The following is a 26,745-nucleotide window of genomic DNA, read 5'->3' as shown; positions in this document are numbered from 1 at the left end:
GTACAAATTACTGTTGGTTTCACCTTGTTTTGAAGACCTTACACTTATTTTGTATTCTTTAAAAACCTGCATATAGCTCAGAATTGAAGATTCATTATTTTAACCATTGCTGTAGAGGATTCCTGTTTCTAACAGGAAACAATAGAAACATTCACTATTTCTGTTTATTGTCCAAGTGGGAGTTTTTTTGCCCTTGAAAAAGTGTTTATCATCTTCAAAATCTCTATAGTATTTAGTACTTCCTCTCATCTTTCTATTTAGATCACATAACTTTTTCCATGAGACCTATTTTCTAGACTTGTAATTTTTCTTGCTGCTGTCTTATGGTATCCTATTTTTCTACATTTGCCCAGAAGAGTGAAATTTGTAGGCAGATTGTAGGGCACCAAAGCTACAAAGTGCATGATTACTCGCTGCAGATCTGCTATAACACCAGGAAATCATACGCTGGCCAACAACTCTCTCTCCATAGGAATGAAGGAATGTAAACTATATATACATTAATATGACTATAGAATAAGTGTATGCCAAAGTAACATGACTTGCTATGCTTTCTCTGCACATTCTCATTTTGCAGGTAAAAACAAGTTAGCCAAGTGAAATGTTCACTACAAGCTCCATCCAACAGATTTCCATTTTGACCTTACTATCATCTCTTTGATGATGAGACAGTTCTCCTAAACTTCTTTGGATTAGGCCAGGAGATCTAATTTACAAAATTTTCCAAAAACTTTTAATTAAATGTCTCTAAAATGTACGGATAATTTTTTTTTTTTTTTTTTTATTATTCGTATGTATCTTCTTAAATGTAGATTTATGGTTCAAAGTGAATCCATCAAAATATACAAAGTAAGTATTTTGTGCAGAAAATGACTGTAATGTTAATAATGTATGCCATGGAAACATAAAAGAGGAAACACCACACCACCAGGAAAAAATAAATAAATACAAAAATTGACCACAACAATCTGTTACATTTTTCCATATGAGAAAACGTAACTGTGAGCAAATTGTAAACTGTTTCTCTGCAACCTGAAAGTTTTGGCCAGGAAATAGAATCACAAGATGTTTTATTGTTTTGTTTCTCAACAGAAGAGAGTACAATAACAGCTTTGTTATTTTAGATCTTGACAAAGCAGTACATACGGCTGTCATATCAGCAGCCACCCAAGGCCTTCAATATTTACTGCTGCAATAATCAGCCAAATCAAAGCTCTATTTCTTAAAAGCATCCCAAACTTTCACAAAAATCTAAAGAAAACTAGATGCTTCGAAGTTTTTTTTCTGAGATACAATTGGCACAGTTAAAATAATAGAAGGGAGTCCTACAATTCGAATGCATGAAGTTTTTCTCATTCCAACAGATTTTCTAGGATTGCCATCACATTTACCTGTGGAGCACAAATAGATTACTTTCTGGCATTTTCTGTAGGTAAGATTTATCAATGCCAGTTCACCACAAGAGATGAAGTTGACAGGCTTTGGCATAATTATAGTGACTGTCCCAGGGGAAACAACTTCCCTGATTGCTTTTGCAAAGGCGAGGTTGGCAACATGTCAAATATAGCCTGTACATGCTTACTTGTGTGCTCGTGCACCGGTGTGCTGTGGGAACCAGATGGCATGAAATATTTTGGCTTCAGTACTGTATCTTTGAGTTGACAGAATCTTGACTGTTTTCACAAGTAATTTAAATAACTCCAGAGAGTTAAAAAAATTACTACTTTTTAATTTTCTACCTGTTTGTAGTGTCCAACACTAATTATGTACATTCTTGCACCCATTGAAACTAATTTGGATCTATACCAGAATATATATCAATCTTGACACTGCAGTTTAACAGTCAGCGTGCTAATGTACCAAACCTTAACATATTTGTGGCCACAGTGAAAACATGGGGTGAAAATAATAGAAAAAATAAAAAAGGAAGACTAACTAAATAACATTTTTTTTCACTTAAAAATGATCAAAAAGTCATGATATATGAGTAACTATTAATAGGTTGTAACAATGTCCACAATAGCTTATTCTTGCTCCATAAAATGAGCTGGAGGATTGAAGTCTGTAAGTGTATTTAAGTTTGGTTTATCGTACTTATTTCAGTATTGATAGCTGCTCACCTGTAGATTCTCCATCATCCCAGAACAAGTCCCCGTAAGCTTTATTGTCATCATCCAGGGCAATTATAAGTCCCATTGGATTCTTGCGACTATCAAAAGAAAGGCATTCTGTCTTACATGTATCTAGACAGCTACCGAGACAGTCTTAACAAATCCTTCCTGTTCATGCTAAGAATGCAGTAATTGGAAGAGTTACAATGTTTGGGGAGTTGTCTTAGATTAGTCCTTGGTCATCTTTATTTTCAGGGAAATGGATTAAAATACATGACAAGTTGACAAAATATTATGCAAATAAACCATTAATAAATCATTCCCTATATATGTAAACAGTAGCAGAAGTGAGTTGTTGTTCACTGTTGTTTCTAAGTCTCAAAGTAAGAGTGCTAAATTGGATGGGCTGCTACTGATTTGTAACTTGACAGTCCTGAGCCCATTCTTGAAATTATACTTCAAATTAATCTAATGGTGAAAGCATTTGGTTTGGAAGCATACCTCTCAGATGTCGTGGGAGCTGGTTGTTGTGTAGGGTAAATGTAGCCTCCTCTCAAATGGAGCCCCAGTTTGTCTGCTGGCAGGTACAAATCAGTCCACTGTTTTCTGATTGGTATTTTTGCCCCCTTATTGACAGGGATGTAAAAGAACGGGCATTACTCACTGCTATTAAACTCATGATTTAAGACAGCATTCATTCTAACTTTTCCTTTCAGAGGAGGTTGAATTTAGGTAAATATCTATGTGACACTGGGCCCAAAAAATAAAATAACCATATATCAATATGTTATATAAATCAACACCTCACAGTGCTTAGTTTTGGGTCAGTCAACACAGACAGCAGCTCCTGTTGGGCTGTCGGGACATCAGATGTGAGCAAAGCCTTTTTTTTTTTTTTTTTTTTTTTTTACACCCGCCAAAAGGATCAAAGGATCATTACAGCAGTGGGAAACTTATTTGCAGAAATGAGATTAATAAAGAAAAATCACAAATGCTCATGCATCATAATGTTTTACTTTACTTCAAGCATGTCTTTGCTGAAGTTTCTATTCAATCTGCCTTCTCATCCCCTGCACTATATTCCATGCCTCCATGTCCTTTCTTTGAGGTTTTGACTCATGCGTTTACCTCCTCCATACTTCATCCTTTGTCTCACCATTTCCTCCCTGCAGGCTTTCTTTCAGGTCTCTGTCACTGAAGCAGGCCTGACAAACTTATTCTACCTCATAGACCTTTAGACAATCACCCCCTAGTATCCTGGGCATTTACTCACCGTTTCATACTCATACCACACTGCATCAGGAATATATGCTTGAATTACATCCACACCCTGAAACATGAATAAAGAAACATCTCTCATATTTGAAATTAATTAATTAATAGACTAAACTTTCTGTGTGGTGTAAGACAATATAAAGTGACATGAGAAAAGCTCTGATTTTGAGTGAAATTCTGAGATGATGCAAAGATGAGTTGAATCAGTGTATCAGACCAGATGACTGGTTCTCCAGATGATTGATTCCCCAGGAAAACGAGAGATGGAAAATGTAATAGGTTATATGGGATTTAATACATAAAGTGTAAGATTTTCCATTTTAATGGTGACAAAAATATGTTGTGTGCTCTCTCACTGGAAGTGATAAGTGAAGGGGAGGAGGGGGAGGGAAAGAAGACTAACAAATTTACAATTGCAAGGAGTCCAAAGACAGTCAGTAATGTGGTGTACCAATGAATAATATGTACAATCATCTAGCAAAAAACATACTTCCCCTAGAGAACAAACTGTGTTACAGCTAATAGACAAGTCCCTCTGCATTTTTCTTGTGAAATGACTTCACTTAAGGTCTGCTCAAGCCAGAAGAGTTCAGACCAGAATAGGACTAGAGGGCATTTCCTGAGCTCCTCTGGGAAATAGGAAGAGCCCATTTTTGTGGTTCACCTTGTTCAGCAAAAAATGGGAATGCGAATGTGATTTCAGGAGGAAATACACATACACAGCAGAGGAGCTATAATCTTCAAGCTGAATAACAAAGATGTCAGACAAACAAACTACAAAAGCTCAAAAAAAAAAAAAAAATGGAAGGTGTTTTCTAACCAGAAGAATAAAGGAACAGCAATAACATAACTTCGGCATTTTACGCTGTAGTCTCCCACCAGAGAAAGGAGTTGTAACTTGTGACTTCAGGAGTCCCCCTTCCCCATGAGGTGGTTATGAGACACACACCAAACAGCCAAACCTACCGGGTCAAGGACAGCAGAAATAAGTAGACCAGGACCCCACAGGAACTGCCTATCAACTTCCCACGTCACTTCATCCGAGTAGAACCTGGGAGTTGGGAAAGACAGAGCACTAACTGGTTTTGAAGAACTAGACCATCATCAGTAATCCTAGTATTTCAAAGTACTGTTTGCCTAGAATCATGACTGAAAAGTGTCAGGTGAAAATTCCTTCTTTTTCTTGACATATTCTTGACCTAGTTATGTTCAAGAGTTTTCCAGGTAAGGAAATGTACATTCTAATATACAGATCATGGCCCAGAGTGATTTGATTAGCTGGCAATAACATTTCATAACACCTCTTAAGAGTGACTGACAATAATATATGCATATATACAGAAATTACAGATGGTTTCTGATTACTCTTCTGATTACTCCAAAATGGTATTTCATGAATTCAGAAGTTGTCTCTCTCTATATATATTCCAACATGCATTTTCACAAATTATATACTTATTTGGATAGTTCCTATCAACATTCAAGCTGTCTGAATCCTTTCTTCCTAATAAAAACATCACAAAGGCTGTTTGGTACACTTACTCATGCAAAACTGGACGTACAACCGTGTTCCCTTGAGTATGAGCTTTGTAAAAGAGGGTGTAGAGGTAGGGCAGCAAGGTGTAGCGAATGTTCAAGTAATGTTTGGAGGTTTTCACCAAAAGTGAATCAGCTCCAAACACAGCTGGATCCTGAGGCTGAAAATAAATATTACATTATTTGCATTGTGCAGGAAATACCCTGAAATTCGGGAGCTGAAATTCAGTGGTGTGCGTCTGCACAGTATCTGCCTTTCAGATGGTGGGATTTGAGGTCTTGCTCCAGTCTCCCTTAGCACTGTCAGTCCCTCCTTGTCCATCTGTGAGGAGAGCACATCAGGGTCAGCCCAGGTTTCATTGGGCACACACACCAGTGCACACTAAAGGGTGCTCCCAAGAATCAGGGTGATGGTGAGTGCTTGCCCTCACTGGAAGATGTTGATGGTGCTGAAACTGCTGCCAAATCTGTGAAGCCTCAAGGACATAAAACTAACCCTTCTGAAGCAGAACCTCTTAATCTTTTGAAGGCAAGATTTTATAAAGGGAGCTCAGGGTTCTGCCAGTTTCAGACTGCTCTGCTATCTAATTGCCAGTGATGGTAATGATCGTTAGGGATACTATCAAAGGAAGTGTGGCAGTGGAATCCAAATCAGTTTGTAAGAGGAGGTACAACTTACTATGTATCCTTCAGCATTGTGATTCCGGGAAAATGGGTAAAAGGCTCCTACTTGCATCCACCGCCTGCAAAGTTCTTCAGTCGTGTCATCAAAGAAACCACAGATATCTGCTCCAATCTTTAAATAAAAGCAGAATTTGTTGCATAGAGAGTACACCACACCTCTAATCTCTACACAAGACATAACATTTAAGGGACGTATCAATTCATCCTTTTTTTTTTTTTTTTTTTGCTAGGGTGACTAATGCATTGAAAACATTTGTACCTTTCTTCCTTTAACTACGCTTTGTACAAAATCAATCAATAAATCAATCAATCGGTCAACTGATTGGCTCCTAGCACAGTCCATCATTCTTTTTTTCTTTCTAACCCTTACCTTCCTGTTTGGTACTCATAGGCATATAATAGGAAAACAACGCCAAATCATACAAATTTAAACCTTGAAGAGCAATTTGGTCATTTCACTTATAAATGGATGCTTCCATTTCATTCAAAAATGGAAAGGAAAACACCAAAGTATTTCACATGAATCACTAATGGATATAATAATACTAGAGGTAACAAGTAGCTTGGCATATATGTTTGTTACCTGCACGTCTCACCATACACATATAGTCACAGAAACCAAAATACATGGCCTAAACCAAAAATCAGTCATTGGAAAAAAAAAATAAAAATGTTAAAAAAAAAGATCCCTAAAGAGGATTAAGGCATGGCTGAAGAGTTAAGATGGTTATATAAATAGCCTTTCATTAGGCAATCCATTGTCACAGAGGTAAGAGGTAATGTTTTTCCATTGGTTTTGAAAGGAAGTCACAAACTAGAATTTCATACATAAGGAATTCCAAAGAGGTTAAATTCCAGCATTCCAGGTATCGCCCATTTTATGTGTTCCCATGTTGCTGCGTTATCTCCCAGCCAGTGTCCTGTGTGCTTTCCAGATCCCACAAAAGTAGACCTCGAAATCAGGAAGCTTCGTTTTCCAGGAAACACTGTCTTGATGGCCCTGAAAAAGAAACAAGACTGGAACTATACAACAGAATAAAGATAACAGAAGTTTCAGTAGTTTTATATAAAGAAGATTTATACTGACTAATTTACTATAATTGGTCATCCCAGAGACCTGGACTCCTTTACCGTTAAACAGGCATCCTTTAGCAAAGTTCAAGATGTTAAATTTGAACAACCCTTCTGTAAGTCTTTGACTACCAATGCCTGACCCAGAACTTTAGTTAGTAGATTTTGCTTTTGTTGCAGTGGCTTAAATAATGTCTAATTTTGTCCAGAAATCATGTTCATTTAGAAGTTGCTATTTTGGAAGATGCGAGCCTGAAACCTTTTTGTAAAGATATTAGGATGCATTCCTTACTCGTTTGTTGATATGGCCATTGAATATCCATAAAGACTGTGGACATCATAGTGTTTGCCCCACTTCTGTACTGCATCCATACAAAGTGTCTTGGAAAACATGAGTTTATCAAGAATACCTTCAATAAAGAAACATAGATTTTAGTTTTAAAGCATGTTTTGGTTCTGAATATTCCAACCTTTTATTTAGTGCACATTCATGACACTAAAGCCTTTCTTTCTTTCTTTAATGTTTCTGTTAAACAAATTCACTGTTTGCATTAAACAAATATCACTATTACTACTACAAGAACACAATTATTTTGTTGGCTGCTGGTTTTATTCAGCTTTGCTCTAACTGTGCTGTTTTCTGCTCTTGAGCTTTGTGTACCACATTACAATCAACAAACAAATAGGAAAAAAAAAATAATGCATTACTGCAAACAGCTCCTGAAATGCAGCTTTGCTGAGGGACTGAAATTTAGTAGACTTATGGAAAATGTGTATCAATTTGTTCAGTACATAAAATAGTTAACTCAAACACTTTATCTTTGCATAGGTGTGATTAAATGGTAGCCACAGTTAATCCCTTCCATGCCAGTGCTTTCTGCTGGCACCTTTCTTAATTAACCTATGCCCAAGTGGACTCACTGTCAGCTTTATTGTGAGCCCAAGCATATGTCTGAGAGCAACAAGATGGTGTAAGCAGACTCTGCATTCTCTGTATTGAATATTCGCTTTACTGTAAGGTAGCGGACTATGCCTGTAAGGTCACAAGTGACCCATATTTTCTCTGTGAGCTACCTGGGGCCTGCGAATGCTGAAGAGACTCCCAAAAGCTAATTAATTACTTAAAGTTTTAACTTTCAGTCAACTAACAGGTAATCATTGCCTATTTTCCATCTTAAATTAGAACTGGGGATACTAAATCGTTGCAATATAGAACAGATGGAAACACTTTTTGTTTAATTTGAATCATTCATCTGTATTTGAGGTCAGAGAAAGTAATATTTTACTTCCAAATTTGACAGTAAAATGACACACTAAACACTGGCTCAAACTGACAATTCAACCTTGGTCCATCTGCATTTGTCCTGCAACTGACTGTTTACCCATGCAAAGAAGAACTGTACAGCTGCACCCTAAATTTCTGAATCATGATTGGACAATATGATGGCAATGGTTTCTTGAAGTTAGTACTTAATAGCAAATATGAATTCCATATAAGTGTTGTGTATAAATGTAAAACTATTGAGTGAAAGAACATCAATATATTTTCAGGGATAATTAAGGCAGCAAAAATATTCGGTAATAATTTGAAAAGTGGTAAAAACACATTATTTTCTCCTGATTCATATAAACTGCTCTTTTGAATCAAGCCAAGACATATGTATGTTTTCTCTCATTTGGAATGTTCATACACCATCCATAAGAACTAGAGTAAATTCACTTTGCTTCCTTGTAGGCAATTGCACAGTAATTTGTAATTCATTCTTTTAAATATTTTTCTCTATGATTAAAGATAGACTTACTGGGAGTAAATGGAGGATAGTTTAAGTCATTCTGTGCACAACCATTATTGGAGCCTTGAACAAAGTTGGATATTTCATTCATGTCCTGAAAAGGTAAGATGCAGACAGTAAGACGCAGATTCAGATTGTAATAAAGTTTCCTCAACCATGTATTCCTAACAGAAAATTTCATGTACTATTCTGTTATCCTTTAAGGAATACTTAGTACTAGTACCATACATTTAGGTAATAATGATAGCACTTGGATAGCACTTGGATATTGAACCGATCTGTTCCTGTATTATACAGGTCTCACTGTTGGGTGGAATTCTGTGTTCTGTTGAACATCATTTTGTGAGAGCTATACCTTATCCCTCCAGAAGAAGCTCCATGAAACTCCAAGAAGCTCCATATACATGAGGTGCTCATGTATACATTGTTCCTGTGACCGACTCATTGGTCAAGTTAATGTCCTAAGTAGGGAGTGTGTGAAGAGAAATGCAGAACCAGCAAATGTGTGCTGTGATTTCTGTCAAAATACACAAGTTGACTAGATGTTCTTAAACATCTCCTTTAGAAGATTTTCCAAACCATTATGCTTTCCAACTTAGCTGTCTTTCTTCCACGCATATTTCACCCTGCAGCACTAACTGAAGGAGAACCATAAATGAAAGAAGAGAGCAAAGTCAGGATGGAAAGCACTGTAGTCTAGTGACCATTTTCCTTCACTCAAATTGTTTGCTTTCTGTGAGACAGCTGTGCAGTCTACACTTGAAAGCTTGACCTGGTGTAACCACAGCAAAACAAGTGAGAGCTACACATTCAATCATGTAGCAGCTAAAGGACTATAACTTTGCCACAGAGGGTAATTTAAAATTGTTATAGCTTGCTATATGTCCAAATATTCAGTAGATTCTTGCTTTCTTTCAAAAACATTCTTTATTTTTATGTAAAAGGAAGTCAGAAAAGCAGAAAAAGACTATAGGGAAGAAAGTTTGAATATCAAATTTGAATTGATATCAAATTTGAATTGCAAATCCAACAGCAAAAGGTGTGAACATCCTGCAATGATTTCAGGTTACTAACAGTAAACTTTCCTTTCAAATTCAATGCAAACTGAATTTGATAAACATTTATCTTAAAATGAAAGTTCTGAATTACTTACAATCCAGATCCCATCATATGGCACTGTTTTATAAAATAAACTACATTCTTCCACCCACCAGCTGGTACAGTCTGGGTTGGTGTAGTCTGGAAATACAGTGTTCCCTGGCCACACCTATAACATTAAAAAGGAAATAATTGATTACATTGTTTATTGCATTAGAAGAAGATTAAAATTTATAATATAGTAAAATTCCTTTTTTTTTGTTTTGTTCTGTTTTCCAGATAATAATTTGAACCAGGTCTAGGCCAAACATTGAAAAAATGTGAACAAAACCAAAATTCTTTAATTCTTTTATTTAGATTTTCTCTGCCTTTTTTCCACTTTTAAGCCTTTTCTTCAATGCCTTTTACGGTACATGGCAGAATATGAGGATATGTATCAAAGTAGTCTAGAGTAGTCTAGAGTAGAGTAGTCTAGAGTTGTCTAGAGTAGAGTAGAGTAGAGTAGTTGCAGTTGGAAGGGACCTACAAAGATCATCAAGCCCAACTGTCAGACTACTTTGGGTCTGACCCAAAGTGCATCCAAGTGACTCTGAAACACGGACAGGCACTGCATATCAACCACCTCCATAGGAAGCCTGTTCCAGAGTAACACAACCCTCTTGGTATTTTATTAGGAAATTGGAGATTTTCCTAATATCTAGTATGAACCTCCCCCCATTCAGCTTTTACTCATTCCCATGTGTCTTGTCAATAGACACCATGGAGACAAGAAGTACACCTACCTCTCCACTTCCATCACTCGAGCTATAAAGAGCAGTGAGGTCACACTTCAACCTCCTCTTATCCAAGCTTAACAAACCCAATGTCCTCAACCCCTTCTCAGAGGACATGCTTTTCATTTTCTTTCATCTTTTAAACATAGTTCTTGTTCTTCTCTGGATGCATTCAAATACCTTAACATCCTTGCAAAACTGTAGAGCCCAGAACTGTACACTGTATTTCGGATGATGCTAAATATGGTGGGATAATCATCTCTTTTGACAGGCTGTCTATAACATGTTTAATGCACCCCAGAATACAGTTTGCCCTCTTCACTACCAAGTTGCACTGTTGGCTCATGGTGAGCCTACTGTCAGCTGGAGCCCGCAGATCCCAGATTTACATTAACTGAAGTCCATAATTATATATATATATACACATACATACATACATACATACATATAGATAGATAGATAGATATAAATAATCTGTTTTGTTCTTCTCATTGTGATATGCCTGATAAAATCAAATGAAGCAGTGGCATATTACAATATCATTTTTCTTGCATAAATTTTCAGTGGGTTGGCAGGGCTAAGTGCTTTTTTTTCCCCTACTATAAAGGGTATGTACTTTTATTTTTCCTTAAAAGCTGTATAATATAAAACAGGATTGTACCAAAATTAGACACACATAATGTAAAAAAAAAAAAATGTATAAAAATTAATCAAGAAGGGTTGAAATGTACCATATTCTAAGTAGGATCTTATAAACTTGGTTCTCACTGGCTGGTAATTTCACTGGAAGAAGAGAGTTTAAAATGAACCCTCTGACCAAATTAAGCCAAACTGACCATGTTTAAAAATTTATAAAAATATGTTTACCTCTCCAATTAATGGTGTTATTCCATCTGATTGATTAACCCAGACTTGTTTAGACTGTCCCCTGGTGTAGGTTTTATATTCAATATTGCCAGATAGATTTTCTGTGCTAATAGCAGGATCCTAAAACAGTTAAAAAAATAAAATAAAATACAATACAATAATAAGAAAACAAGATACACTCCATGACTTATAGTGGAATGTTAAGCAGGAAGTGTAATAATTGCATAAAAACATGCAAAGTATGATGATATATAGCTATAATGATAGTATTTACAAGGCAAAAAGAAATACTTAAATTCTTACCAATATGATAATATATTTTTTTCCAAAGCCATGCAGATAAGATGCAAAAGTAGGGAGATCTTTAAACAGCACTTTGTCATATGTAAAATCTTTCCTGTTCTCCATGTAGTCAATATCAGTGATCTGAGCATCCTGAAAGATAAGAAATTTCAGTTTAAACATGTGAAGTAACATGTAAAGACTTTTTTTTTTATATATATATATTTTTACAATTTAATTTCTTACGACAATTCCTGTTCATCCTGAAGTGAATTCACTTTTGGGACTTTACTGAAGCCTGTCAGAAAACATGCAGTCAGGACCATCTGCAATATGTGCATCTCATCTCACACTTATACTCCAAATGTATTGTACTGACACATCTTTTGTGCCTTAAAGAAACTGTATTTCACATTATCAGAATTCAAATGAATGTGTAATGGCATCCTTTCTACTATCCCCTGGATGGGTGAATATTTCTTTGCAATTGCCTGACTTCTAGACTTATCCTTTAAATCCAAACATTTCTTCCTCAACTCCTATCTTAAAAATAAGGTGTATTCATCTTTTGTACACCATCAGGCTACTATAATCTGGAATCTCATTAAAATTTATTTGTTACTTACCTTTGCTTATCAACTAAAAATAATCTCTGGTTCCATAGCTGTCCACAGTACATTGAAAAAATATTTCAGTGCTCTAGCTAACACTAAAAAATAAGTAGGGGTAGTTTGAAAATATAACTGAAAAGATATTACAATAAAGTGGACAGATAAAACTTATTGTAATTAAGCCTCCCCTGGTGTCCCATTATGATAATGACTCTGCCATTAAAAAACATAAAAACTTTTGACACCAGAAGTCTATGTTTGGTATTTTATTAGAAATTTACCCATCTGAATTTATGTGAAATTAACTCGCAGTAGAACACCACAGTCATAATCTCTGGGTAATTTCTCCCACAGGACTCTGCTTTGATAGGTTGTTGCCTTCCTCAAACCCTGAACTTACATAAGGGAGGTCAATCAGATGGTTCCTCTCCACAACTTTCTTCACTTCATCCAAGGACCCGTAATTCCAGCGGCTGAGCTGGAAGCCCAGGCTCCAGTAGGAGGGCAACAATGGCAGTCCCACAAGCTGCAAGTTGAGAGTAAAATGATTAGTGGCCATGTGTGTCACCTCAGTGCCCCAAACCATTTGAACACTAAGCTTGAGTGTGTAAGATAAGCAGTGCACTCCAAAACATATATATATTTATCTGCCTTCAACTATATTTGTATGCATACATACATATATATATATATATACATATATGTTTCCTTTTAAGAAAGGCAAATATATTGTGACAATAAAGTTGGGTTCATTGTCATTTGTCTCTTCTTTAAGGTGTCACTGAAACCTGATCAGATCACAATAAATTATGTCTGTGATATCTAATGACCAGAAGTTCATGACGTATCAGCAAGCATGATATCAACCCTATAATGCTGCCATATGAACAAGAATTTGTCCTTATAGCAAGGGTAAGCCTCAGCACAGAAGCATAAATTGTTCTGTGTAGACCACCTCTATCTCACTGTGGAGATCAGTCAGGGTGTACAGACTAATCAATCTAGCAGCTACAGACTTCTTGTGCCTCAGATACATCCTCTCTGCAACAGTATCTCCAGCAAAAGTAGTGCTCTGGTTTAAGCTGGCTGTAACAGGCCAGCTAAGAACATCTACAACCCAGTTTAACCCCAGCTGGCTATTACTAAGGGCAGCGGTCACATTAGCAACATAATAACAGTTATTCTTAGATAAATACATAGTGAATCATATTTTCAATTAATAGATAACATAGCAAAGACATAAAGAAGGGAATAAAATAAAATAAAATAAAATAAAATAAAATAAAATAAAATAAAATAAAATAAAATAAAATAAAATAAAATAAAATAAAATATAAAATAAAATAAAATAATACAACACAACAAAAACTTTTAAGGATCTGTTCGCTGTGTAGTCTCTCTATATAAAGGTACCTGCAGGTACTCCTGGACTACTTGCTCTGGAGTGTTCCCCAAGAGGATATAGAAATCAAGGATGCCACCAATGGTTCTATAGGTCACTGCTGGTGCAGGCTGCACTGCAAATTCTGCCAGAGAAGAACGTACAAACCCAATTCTGAATTCCAGCTAAATATAAATAAGTTTGTCATACTAATACTGAAGACAAGAAAATTTACTTTAAGGACAAATAAAATTATTATTATTATTACTATTATTATTATTATTATTATTTAATTGATTATTTAATAATGATAGTAATAAAAACACAAAACAATAAGAACAACAGAAACACAGAACAGAAATACCTAAGGAACTCAAAACCATTACATGAACTGGTAGTGAAAGGGAAATGTATTTAGAAGACTCTTTTAGATGCTCATGTTTGCATTTCTTTATATCCCACAAAGAGAAAATAATCAGAAAAAAATCCAATGGCATGACCTTTTCTCTTTAACTTCTCAGTACAACTGTCCAGACTCAAGAGAAATGAATAGTTTTCTTAAAGTATGCATGTATGCATGTTTATTTCAAATACAAAAGGGTGTTGTTTACTTTCAAGTAATGCTCACTCCAAGTTTATGCTCTGATTCTGCTGTCCTGCACATCTGCTCAGAGCTGTGCAAGGTTTCAGAGAGGTTTCTGACACTCGGGTGTCCAGCAGAACCTGCATGTAACTTTGAGCCACTCACTGCTAACACTGCATATTTGCTAAACTACTAAATGCTTACAATGACTAACATCAGATAATTGGAGACAACACTCATTAGGATTTTATGCAATAGGATTTTAAAAGGGATATTTACATTAACGCAGTTTTGATCTCAATCCTGCATATCACTTAAAGAGATACTTGGTTGCAATACTTAGAGTTACAGAGAAAGTTTTCTTACCCATGGCATTGCTGTTCATCAGGAAAACACCAAAAGAGGCTCCAGAGCTGTCTTCCAAACACAGGAAGAAAGTTTGAACTCCATACAAGTTATGCATTGACTTCAAGGAGAAAATAAATAAATAAATAAATAAATAAATAATAATAAAAGAGGAGTTAAAATCTAATAACACTGTAACACTGTTTTGGACATATTTCAAAATATTACATGTAGAACTTGAAACTGTTTAAAATATAGCAAACAACAGAAAGAAAAATCACAACACTTTTCCTGAAGTTTTATTTTCTATTGCCTGGCATTTTTCTCCTTTATGAGAATGTTTTCAATTACAACTAAGCTTTCCTGAAATACAGAGGTAACATAAACAAGCAGATATGATAGAACTTTGGGCAAGTCTGTATACATTGCAGTACTATTTCTGTGTAGCATATGTGCACATTGAGTAACAATATAACTTGACAGGTGGTACAAGATTTTACCTCTCATGTATGACACTATGAATCCTTCAAGACAACCATTTTTTACATTTAATGTATGTAAATATTATTTATTAGCACCTTATTTCCATTCTGTTGTTTTTTCCATTATTACTAGCAACAACAACAAAAAAATAAAATAAAAATGATCACAGCTGTTGTCATAGCTGTGTTTCACCCCTGCAGCTGAAAACTCAGAACACATGATGAAAGAGGAACAGAACCTGAGCAATGTGAAATTACCCTAACTTGATTTTGCTCACTGTTAAGTTTAACTTAATCAGCGTACACTCAATAGAGCCATTTGGATAAGAACTATCTTCAAACTTTCAAGTACTAATCATTAACAACAGGCAGTTTATAAGCTGAATGTGTAGTAGTGATATTATATATTATATAATATATATATTATATATATATTATATAAATATATATTATATATATTTATAAATATATTATAAATATATATATTATTTATAATATATAAATTTATATATAAATTTATATTTATATAAAAATATACTTATATATAAAATAAAATAATATATAATGTAAAATATATATAATATGAAATATATTTTTATATAAATATGAATATATGTGTATATATATTTATATAATATATAATATAAATATATAGATATTATATATGTAATGAAATATGCACATATATATATAATGTCTACTGCATAACAGTTTTGGATTCCAGAATTAATTTGCAAAGAATAGAGAAAAATGAAATAAGTCCTTACTCCAGAGGGGCCAATATCCCTGCTGAACATGGGCCAGGTTTTCCAGTTGACATCATGTCGGTACTGTTTATGTACATGCTCTCCCACCCCATAAATGTTGCTGCTAGGTAGCTTGATTGATAGCTGCAAAAACTGGTCAGCATACTGCAGTGGTCCTATGCTAGTATTAAACCTGGTGAAACAATTAACACAAAAAAAAAAAAAAAAAAAAGGAAAAAAGAGAGATTTCACCAAGAATTGATAGAATAATTGTTTCTACTCCTTTTAGCTAGAGATGGATAGGCATCCAGAGGCCCGAAGGGGACACACATGGAGGGGGACAATGTGCGGCTGCAGCAGACAGAGATGTCCTTGCACACAGGATGAGAAGAGCAGTACCAACTGATCTATAGAAACTTCTCATACAAGTGTCCCATCTATTTTTGGACATACATTCACCATCACGTCTTCCACCAAAGCTTTCCACCCTGCATCTTTTGCACTGAATTGTGAATCTGCTCAGTAAAAGTCAATTTCATTAATAAAGTTTCTTCTGTTAATTTAATTTTGTATCTTTCACCAATACCTTTCATTAGAAACAATTCTTATCCCAAATGAAGATTAGGAGAGCTTTAAAGTCTTAAGCTAAAGCTAAATTTATTCCTTTTTTCTACAGAGGGGCTCAGGAAACTGAGGAAATCTGTTGAATCAGAAAGGAGTAAAATGCAAGGCATTTTACTACAGTAAAAAGCAATTCCTACTGTCAGACAATAGTCCTTTAATCAATTGAAAGATTGAATTTCATTAATATTGATCTTAAACTTAGTCATTTTCTTCTTTTATTGTTCTAAGACTCTAAATATTTACACCTGGCAAATGGATGGAAATTGACCCCTACCCAGAAGTAGCTTTACCTTTTCATCATTTTTTTTAATTGTAACAATGACGAGTTAACCTAGATTTATATCACAAAGCAATTGGAAAGAAGCTGATCCTGAGATCTGAAGGTTATCTTCAGCTTCATTAAAACATGAGTTTACAGGGATATGCAGAAATACAGATTTTCACCAAAAGCAGAGAAAATGACTTACTTTGAGGAAGCAAAGTATATCAATAAGTTTTAACATCATACACAGTTTCAAAGTAATATGCTTTTACCTACACACTCTAGTTTTAATTACAAATTTTTAAAAGTTATATTTTCATGTGATATCTGTGCCATTTAACAATCATGATATTCATATGAAGAAGGAGTCAAAGGACAACTTTTTCTCAGCTTTATGCAAACACAACTGCATTGATTTTCAGGAACTTTATCACTTCAGATGTATTCATACACTGTATTTATCACCATGAATAAGTATATTACCATCATTAAAATCTATTAAAATATTTTAATTTAAAAATATTAAATTACCATTAAAACCTATAAAATAAATATACAGCCTACTATCAGTTACAAACATTGCACAAACAAATGACAGAAAAGGGGGAATTCAGGCTTGCTATAATTTTAATTTCCCATGTTACCATTTCTCTTTTACAAAGTTAAAAATATTTATGTTTGACAGAGCCTTGATAGGTCAAGACTTCATGTGATATATTTCTGTCCATTTTTAATGACTATAAGCACCATTTTGCCCAACTGCTTGCTTTCTACTGAACCTAATACTCTGGGGAGAGAAAGTCTGTCTGTATTTCCAGTGAAGCTATAGCAGTCATTCACATTGTCTTGCAAATAATGATGGTAATTAGTTCATTTGAGCTCTAAATCTTTGCGGGGGGGCGGGGGGGGGGGGGGGGGGGGAAGGGGGGTGCTCTAATGTAACAAATGATAATGCAGGCTAGTAGGCTTTATAATTATTTGGATGACCAGGATTTTTGTAGTGATTTCCAATGACAATGATCCTCACTCTTTCCTTTCCAAAAAATCTTTCTCTTTTAGTTGCTTGTTTAAGTGTTAGGGAAAAGCACTCACCTTATCAAGGATTTACATCTGAGGGACTGCTCTTAGCTCATACTAACACTGGCTTACTTTGAGATACTCATCAACTTGGACTCGAGCATCATTATAATTTATTAAATTTCATAAAAGTGGTTGAATTGTCTATCTTTAAAGAAAAAAAAGGGGGGGGAGAGAAAGGGGGGGGGGGGGGGGGGAGGAAGGAGAGGGGAGGATATAGAAAAATGTCCATGTTTCAACATGGTTCTTTTGAACCAGAATGCTTATTTCCCTTCATATACCTGCTTAATCAGTCACGGACTAGTGAATACCATGTCCATCTTTTGTGCTCCATAGAATTGCAAATTAACCATTATAGAGGATTCTATATAAGAAAGCAATACTGATAATAGCATAAAACTAATTGGTAATTAATTAAACTTGAAGCACTGATAATTTAACTATCTTAGAACTCTGACAGGTAATCATTCTTTGAGCTATGCGGTTAGTTCAGAGCTAAGTTTGTTTATTCTTAGGAAACAAATGGAATGAAAACTTTCAATATATAAGTACATCAAATATTTTACAGAATTACATGATCAACTTATCACTGTCTTGCAACAGCTACTCTTGTGTCATAGGTCTAAAGAGCAACCTGGTTTTGGTGATTCAAAGATTCAGCACGATTGTAACAACTAAGATAAAAGATGCAATGAAGAGTATTCACATGTCATTTGAAGAACTGAGAAGGTCTTGTCTTCGGATAGTAGTGATTCCCTGTGTTGATGGAACAAAATAGCTGTAAAGATTTCCCTAGTGCTGGTGGAAAGAGAACAGGTAGCCAAACCTAAAACCTTTATGACAGATCTCTCCATATCACAGTATTTATTTCAAAAGTCCTCACAAGAGCCCTTGCACAACGTCCATTCGTCAAAAGAACAGAAGTAGACTACATCTCCAAGAGGGCACTTTACACACGACATCTGGGGAATACCTTACTTATATGGCAACATGAACTTTCAGAGAAAACCAGTGACATCAGTGTTACCCAGAAAAAAATACCAATGTTACTTACAGAACCTTTCCATTGCTCACTCTGGTCACCACAATACCAAATGGATTATTCTTCACTTCCACTTTGTAGTTTAAATTGGAGGCGGCAGATCCATTGAAAGATCCCACATGCTCATGGGGGACTTCAAATCTTGTTGTATTAGGATCAGTAATCTGCACATATTTAAATAATAATAGTGTAAGGCCTTTAAAAACTAATGTCTGATTTAAACATTTTCCAGCATTAACATATGGCTCTGATTTAGCATATTCCCACCCCTGTCCCAGTCTCCTCCATCTTCCTTCATTATTCTCTTCCCTCTTTCATTATACATTTTCAACTGGTTCCCTACTATACTTGACCCTGTTTTTCCCTGGTTTCCAGGGAAACCCACCACAAGAGAAAGGTCTCCCACAGGAGCCCTGCTTGACCCCAGATCCCATCAATACCCCACATTCACTACACAAACTGATGAATTTTCCATGAAGAACAGAAAGCTTTGGAAGACCTAAAGATGTCTGACAAAGATATTGAGAGATATGGCCAGGCCGTATATAAAAAGGAAATAAATACATCTGGCCCCAAAATCTTTGTCCTCTCTGCTTTTACAATGCTAACCCTATGCATTGTAACAGCAGAGAGGACAAAGAAAGGCAAAGCTGAGCTCTTCTCAGTAAGTCATGAGGGTACATCAGAGGGATTAAATCAGCCTTCCTAAACTTACTGCACAATAACAGCCAGCCTAAAATCTTGCACAAAACATAAACCTTAAAACAGCATATGAAAAAGATTAACCTTGAACCGGAAGCGATTTGATGTCTGATACTCTCCTTTAAGAAGGACAGTGTTGATATCATTTCCAAAGAGGGAAGGTGATGGCAGCCTTGTTAATGTGGCCTCAAATCCTTGAGAAAAAACATGTTGCAACATTATTGTGTGAAATCAGATATCCACAAGTGCATAAAGCCAGGGAACTCTGATCACAGTTTACCTGTCTCGGTTGATCTTACAGACCCATCCACTTTGTACCCATGGTTACTAGGGAAAAAACACCAGGGCACACTGGTATCATTCTGGGGATTCCAGCAGCAGCCACGAGAGGTGCAGATGCTCTGATTCAAGGACACAAAGGGCACAAATTAATTGATTTTACACAAATAAATCTTTCTATACTAAAACAGTTAAAACGCACATGAAGCATATTTGGCCCCAAACACCAGAAACCTTAGTAACATGTGCAATCAGACCAACTGAAAATCTATTATTTTCTCTGAAATTCTATTGTCAATTTGAATGGAACAGAACAAACATTTTTTCTTCTGTATTCAGGGTAGAAACAGGCTTATTAGACATTATTTTTTCTTAAAACCAGAATAACCACAGACAAAAGAACCTGTAAAAAACTACTGAAAGCTTTGAGCTGTGACAGATGTGGTATAGACAAACCAACAGACACTGGAAACTCAATAAAATTTATGGTCTAGTAAACATCTGGTTGGAAAAAAAAAATGCACCACGTATGCACCATTGATAATCAGGTACAGAATAAATATTTTAACATAATTCTCCAATTATAGAAATGTAAAGATTGCTTCTGCGGAACGTTATATTGAGATAAATCAACTTAAAAAATAAAAATAAAAATAAAAATAAAAATAAAAATAAAAATAAAAATAAAAATAAAAATAAAAATAAAAATAAAAATAAAAATAAAAATAAAAATAAAATGACTGAGCAATTAAACCTATTGTTCAAAGCATGTATTTCAGTGTAGTGGCATCAACCTTTACACTATCTCTCAGCATTCCAATAAACTAGAATACCTTTGCTTTGCTGTTATAAATTAACTTATTCACAGATTGCCTGCATGAGTTTTATGTTTGAAGATAACATCTGAGTAATAGATTACTATAAGTATTCACACATTTTCTCATGTTAGAACAACAACAAATTACTTGGGGCGAAGTGCAGCAGTGATAAAAGAAGCTCCACTGAGGGCAAAGGGCCATGTCCATGAGTGATCTCAGGCACCCAAATCCAACATGTAGGTCTTCAAGACCTCTGTCTCCACTTGTGTGCTAGCAGAAGCTGTTTGTTTGTGCTCAAATATTTTTTTTATATTTTTTATGCCATATTTACTTAAAATATTCTGCAGCATGATATAGGTGGAGATGTGTGAAAATCACTATTGCTGCTGGTGCATGTGCCACTCTTTTTTGGGTTATAGAGCCCAATTTAGTCAGCACAGGTCAAATACAGTCTCTGAATAGAGAAAAATAAGCCAGGTTCAGTGCAGAAATAATACAAGTGCTAAAGAAATCACAGCTCACAGATTCACTGGCCTGAGACATTGTTATGCATTTATTCCGTAGTGATTGCACTGAGCACAGTAATCTCCACAAAACCACTCAAGGTAAACCTAGATACACCACAGAGATAAATGTCTGTCTCTCTGTCATGGACTTTTGACATTAGAAAACATGCATGCTGTCACTTTCATTAGTTTTTAAACAAAAGCATGGTTGGAAGAGAGATACAGTGACTCGATTTCTTCCCCATGATCCACAAATCAATGCACTTTCTAAATCTGTGTAAAACACCATGCTCATTTTCCACCTTCTCAGCTCCCACCATGAGAGTTCCCTACTTCCCAGGTTATGAACTATTTCAAAGTAAATGAGAAGAAGCACCCATCCCTTCCACAACTGCAGAGATTGCAGCTTTGTTCTTCAAAACAAAGAAGCTTTATTTACCTAATTTCCGTTGTAGTTAGGGGAAATATCCTAAACACAAAGCAACAGAGTTACTACCTGAATTTTCTTATCCCTTTCTAGACCTGTGGGTACCCCCTGCAACACAGAATAGCTTGAACAACAGATTAACCTGAAGCCTGGTAGTTCAAGCATCTCCTTCTCCAACTTCATAAATACACTTTTCTTTTTCCCAGCTACTTCTCATGAACACCCATTTGAATATCTTCTGCAGTTATTTTACAGTGCAGTGATGGCCTTCTAGCTAGATCTTATTCTAACAGATGTGTAAACTACATTTCTGTATTTTGTGGCACGCCAAACTTGCTGCATAAGGAAGTAAATTCAGAAGTAATAGATTGGTTACACCTGGCACAGGGGAAGGAACAGAGTTCAAACAAAGATACTGTTGAGGCTGTTATAAAAGTTATCATTACTATAAACAAAGATGGGAGGTTATCACAGCCTTTGAGCTATAAACAGCATAATAGAAACCAATGCAATAAAATCAGAAAGAAAGTCAAAGCTTTCTTCAAATCCTGGATACAGGGAGATGTTTTATGGTGGAGTACTCAATGAGATGGTTTCTGATCTCAGCACCAAGGACTAAAAGAATATTTAAGCTATGTGCTGAACTAAAACATTTCTTTTCTGAGCATCAAAACAAACCTGTGCAAACAAGATACAACAAGCAGTACAGTCTCCCTTCAAGCTTTCAGAGGGATCAATCTAAGACTGAACAATACTAGCTCTGCTTAAAGTTTTGTTGTTTTTTTTTTTTTTTTCCTTGTCTAATAAAACTTTGCAACAATTTTCCACAGCAGTACATAGTTAATAAATGTCTCCTTTCTTTCAGCATTTATATCTTCAGCAATCCTGTGGCTGGTTAATCAATATCTACTAGCTTTCTATACTCCTGTCTTTCTATTCTGCAATCCCAGCTTCATCTAGGACACCGTCAGTGAATAAAGAAATCAAGACAGACACTAACCTGCTACATGAGCTTAGGGAAAGCCTAATGTTCCCAGATGCTTGTTATTCTGAAAACCACTAATGGAAACCACTACAGAAGGGTTCTATCCTAAGCAGATACCTGTAGATTTAAAGCTCTGCTGGTTACAGTATTAGGATAAGTCTAAAGCAGGACAATTCTTGCAGGAGAAAATTTATAAAGGAATGAAGAGACACCGGGGTGGGACTTTGGGTTCTGTCAGGCTTTCTTCAGCGTTGCTCAGGGCACAGATTAAAGGTGATCCTTAACTCTAATCCTCTGAAATCTGCTGCCTAGTATTCTCCAAGGAAAGTGCAGATTTAGGAATCATTTATTTTACCTCTAATTCCAGAGCAAGTGCCCCTGTGTTCTAATCTGCACCTGGCCTTCCATTTTTTTTCTGGTAACTGTATTTTGATTATTTTTAATTATTCCTAATCACCGAGGGCAAAAGACAAGGTCAGATTTACAAAAAGGCTTGCAGTTACAACCAGAGGAAAACTATTTTCCTCTGTTCTGATAAGTGCAGCACTTAATGTGGGGTGACTGGTTCAAAGGTTGTAATTAAAGATTAAAGTGATCTGCATGACATCTATCATGGCGTGCTTGTTCCTGGGGCATGGAACCAAAAGAGAAGAGGAACGTGCTGTGAGTTGAGCCTTTACTAATCTGTTAACCTGCAGACTTTATTGAACTATATATCATAATACAAACCATGGCATGACAGTAGCATTAACAACTGTATTTTCTGGAATTGGATTGGGAATTCACTGAGAGACTGAGACAGTTGATTAATCATTTTTTATACCGCTGTGAATGATGTACGTATCACATATCATAATATACTCTCTGTCTTTTCTTATAAACTGCACCCCACGAAGAAAAGAAAGATGGTAGGCACCCATCAGATTCCATCAGAAATTAAGAACATCCATCATAAACTGAATAATAATAATGATTATAAAAATAACAATAATAGCCTCAGTAATAGCCTTCCTATAACAGCCACCATAAAAATGTTCTGAATGTGAGAGGACTAAAATATTAAGATGTTATTTTTCACTGGAAAACTAAAGTCATGGATTCTTAAGCAAGAAGGTCATTTCTAAACTCTGTGCTTGCTCAGATGAGAGACAACAACCAAGAAAGAGAGAAAGTGAGATTCAAATCAGTTCTGAAAGGAAATTGGAAGTGTTCATTGCATTATAAAAATCATGTTCATCTGTGTAAAGTGCATCTTGACCTATTTCTAAAATATGCTTTATTGTAAATGCTGGTTGACTACCAGACAAATAAATTGCTTAGGCAATATTGTTGAAAACAATTTTTCTAACCATATCTTGTTTGCCTAATTTTGTTCCTGCTTATCACAAAGCCAAACTGCTGGGAAGTATATTGGCAGAGGTCTTCAACCCCTCACAGTATACTGCCACAGTGACTAGAAAAAATAGACCTTCTGACGAAGAGCTAAAATTGGTTATACAGGAGTTAAGCTTCCCCACAAAGCATTTAGATGTTCAGAGACAAAAACAGCAAAAAAAAAGTTATAAAACCGCCAATATAGTAGAGACAAAGTAAATTTTCATAATTAAACATGAATCTTTTTGTGAGAAATTCTATTTTGTAATTTTTTCTATAATGTTTTCAGACCTTTGTAGCTAGTTGATCTGGGATGCAGTCAATTCTCTCTTCTATTAATATGTTCGGACATACTGGTGTAAATTCTGTTACTGAAATAAAATAAGGGGTTATTAAAAGGATTTCCAAAAATTAGGAATATCTGTATTACCTCTTAAATCATTAAGTGCTTCTGCTAAATATTTCACACTATCTGGAAACTCTAGCTATTAAAATAGACTCAGATGAATTTAATATATTGCTACTGTGATTTACCTTATATTTGAAACATTGCACATTCCAGATAAAGATAGGAAAGCTTCACTTTCAATTTCTGCACATATGGGCAACACTGATAAATTTATTTCTTAAGATATTGAGTAATCCTATTTTTTGGTAAGTCATATAACTCAATATGCATCGCTTCTTGTAAAAAATTTACACCAAATTAAAATCAGAAGGATATGTTTTGTTTTTTTATATGGTGGTGTGTAACTGCTTTTATGTATGCTTCTTCCCATGAAATACTGCTCATCCAGGCAGCTTGAATTAGAGCATCAAACAAAAGCACCTTAAGCCTCCATTAAGAATATAACTGTAACACTGAAAGCCACAGGAAATATGTTGGTTTTAAAAAGAAGAGCAGAACAATGTTTCCTTTTTTTTTCGTTGTTTTGTTTGTTTGCTTGTTTTTTGTTGTTTTGTTTTGGTTTTCATTCGAACGTCCATGTTTTTTGAAAACTCTGACTCACTGGTGATTTAAATGATGCCAATAGGCAGCTCCTGGAGCTGCATGGGATTCATGATCACCTCGGCAAGGAGAGCTGAGCAGCCCCCTGATGAAGAGTTTCCATCTGGTAATACAAATGGCAAGTACTTACCATTTTGTTCAGTACTTATTTTGACTCCAGGTTCTCCTGATGCCAACAGTGCAATGAGGACAATGGCCACCACAGTCACCAGACAGAACAGGGCAATCAGGGTGGTTTCCAGACCACTGAACTTCCTCTTGCCCATCTAGGCTCAGAGTAACACCATTGACATAAGTAAAACAAAAGTAATAGCTTTGAAAACTCTACAAATTACGTTATTGATTTTAATTAATATATGTTTACACATTCTTTAGGTTTTAAAACCCTAATACTGGGGTTAAAAATAAATCTCCTATTCAGGATGATTCACACAGCAGAGAGTACCACATTATTACACTCATGGGAAATCACTGAGAAATGTGTTTTATTCAACTGTATACCACTTTAGTAAAAGTTGTGTGATGTGCGTGTGTGTGTGTGTGTGTGTGAAATAACACTAAATCTGTTGCACTTCATCACCTCTCATTTCCTACAAATATATACTATCACCCCACCAGCATCCCTATTCCTGGAAATCCCACAGCCACAGGAATGAATGGAGAGGAAAAGCAATACTGAAACACCAACAATCCCCAGAATAGTGAAGGCAATACTTAGATACAAGTGCTTTTCCTTAATTACAAATAATTATATTAAAAAGATTTAAATTATTTAAAAAGCTTTTCTAAATATCATAGTGCTGTTCATATTTTCTCTAGTGATATCTAAATTGGTAGCCATTTTTATGATTATTGTTACTTCGTCAGGGAATACCATATTTAAAGTCTGAAACTACACTGTATATTGGGAAGTATATATTTAAGGCCTTTTCTTTATAATGAAGAAACGATACTCCAACAGTTCCTCTCCTGAGTTTCCTTTAACATTGTCAGAATACAGGTCCACTAGGAGCCCTAACAAGTGACAGTTATTTTTCTGAAAACTAGAATATTATTAAAGTCCTTGTCATCAAACTCTTCCCACCACCCACAAACATAGCATTCTATTTCAGCTTTTTCATTTTCATGGTCTCCCGCAAGACCTGAGACTTAAAAAACATGGATTTATAATTTATAACAGTTCTAATTTATAAAAGTTCTACTGCATGACTTGTACTCAGCAGTGAAGTAAAGGTCTCCAGTAACTTGGATGCAATAAATGGGATGACATACCTTAAAGCCCCTCTGCTTCCTTCATCTGCTGCTCCTAGCTGTAAAGCTCAAACTCAAAATCAATGCTTTATTCTCTGTTCTTATCAGCTCATTGCGTTGTTTGCTAACCAATCTACCAATAGCAGGTCCATACATAATTACAGGCAGATTGTAGAAACTCTTTGGGCTAAAAATAGTTACTATGGTTATTGTAGCCAAGGAATGGCTAGTTAATTAATAATATTTTGGTTCAGTTTTACTCAGCATGTTCTCCAAATAAGACAAAAACAGCAATAAAATGACAATATGTTTGTCCGTGTTGCATGACTTAGTGGTTTTATTCTGTTCTTTTCCCATATCATTATTTCTAGAACCTTCATGCAACCTTCTCATTGTCTATCATTTCTGCTTTAATCACCCCATGAAGTCATTAAATGTTCCCAAATGAGGAAAAGACTTATTAAAATAATTGTAAGAAAGAATCAGATTTATGATCACTGAAACTTTTTCAGGAATGAACCATGAATTATTAATTCTAATATTAATATAAACAGATTTCATGGGATTCTAACAAGAAATGTCAAAATCATAAGAGAACAATGAAAGATTAGCATGAAAAAGAGCTTACATGGAAGAGTCTTCAATCATAATCTTAATATGAAATCTTAACGTGGGATTAGGTTTTGCCTTCTCCTTACAACAGATCTAATCATAACCTTAAATCTCTATTTTCCAAAGGAAAACTTTTAGT

General features: G+C 35.3%; 1 protein-coding gene across 1 annotated transcript in view; it reads right to left on the bottom strand.

Moving 5' to 3' along the window:
• Positions 1-25,009, bottom strand: part of SI (sucrase-isomaltase) — a gene marked incomplete at both ends in the record, with an annotated part of 47,770 nt that extends 22,761 nt beyond the window's left edge. The window contains 21 exons of the mRNA XM_084291897.1: positions 2,121-2,209; positions 2,613-2,737; positions 3,385-3,441; positions 4,353-4,437; positions 4,929-5,083; positions 5,602-5,718; positions 6,435-6,606; positions 6,970-7,087; positions 8,480-8,564; positions 9,624-9,737; positions 11,209-11,328; positions 11,512-11,643; positions 12,502-12,627; positions 13,515-13,627; positions 14,432-14,531; positions 15,660-15,831; positions 18,656-18,807; positions 19,430-19,539; positions 19,626-19,746; positions 24,026-24,105; positions 24,889-25,009. Coding sequence (XP_084148023.1) covers positions 2,121-2,209; positions 2,613-2,737; positions 3,385-3,441; positions 4,353-4,437; positions 4,929-5,083; positions 5,602-5,718; positions 6,435-6,606; positions 6,970-7,087; positions 8,480-8,564; positions 9,624-9,737; positions 11,209-11,328; positions 11,512-11,643; positions 12,502-12,627; positions 13,515-13,627; positions 14,432-14,531; positions 15,660-15,831; positions 18,656-18,807; positions 19,430-19,539; positions 19,626-19,746; positions 24,026-24,105; positions 24,889-25,009 — 2,464 coding nt within the window. The remainder of the gene's footprint in view (positions 1-2,120; positions 2,210-2,612; positions 2,738-3,384; positions 3,442-4,352; positions 4,438-4,928; positions 5,084-5,601; positions 5,719-6,434; positions 6,607-6,969; positions 7,088-8,479; positions 8,565-9,623; positions 9,738-11,208; positions 11,329-11,511; positions 11,644-12,501; positions 12,628-13,514; positions 13,628-14,431; positions 14,532-15,659; positions 15,832-18,655; positions 18,808-19,429; positions 19,540-19,625; positions 19,747-24,025; positions 24,106-24,888) is intronic.
• Between the last annotated feature and the right edge of the window lie 1,736 nt (positions 25,010-26,745).

This window comes from Netta rufina, assembly GCF_964035555.1.
Source record: "Netta rufina genome assembly, chromosome: 9".
NCBI lineage: Eukaryota > Metazoa > Chordata > Aves > Anseriformes > Anatidae > Netta > Netta rufina.
The sequence above is the reverse complement of the archived record's forward strand: the minus strand, read 5'-3'. Positions and strand labels throughout refer to the sequence as shown.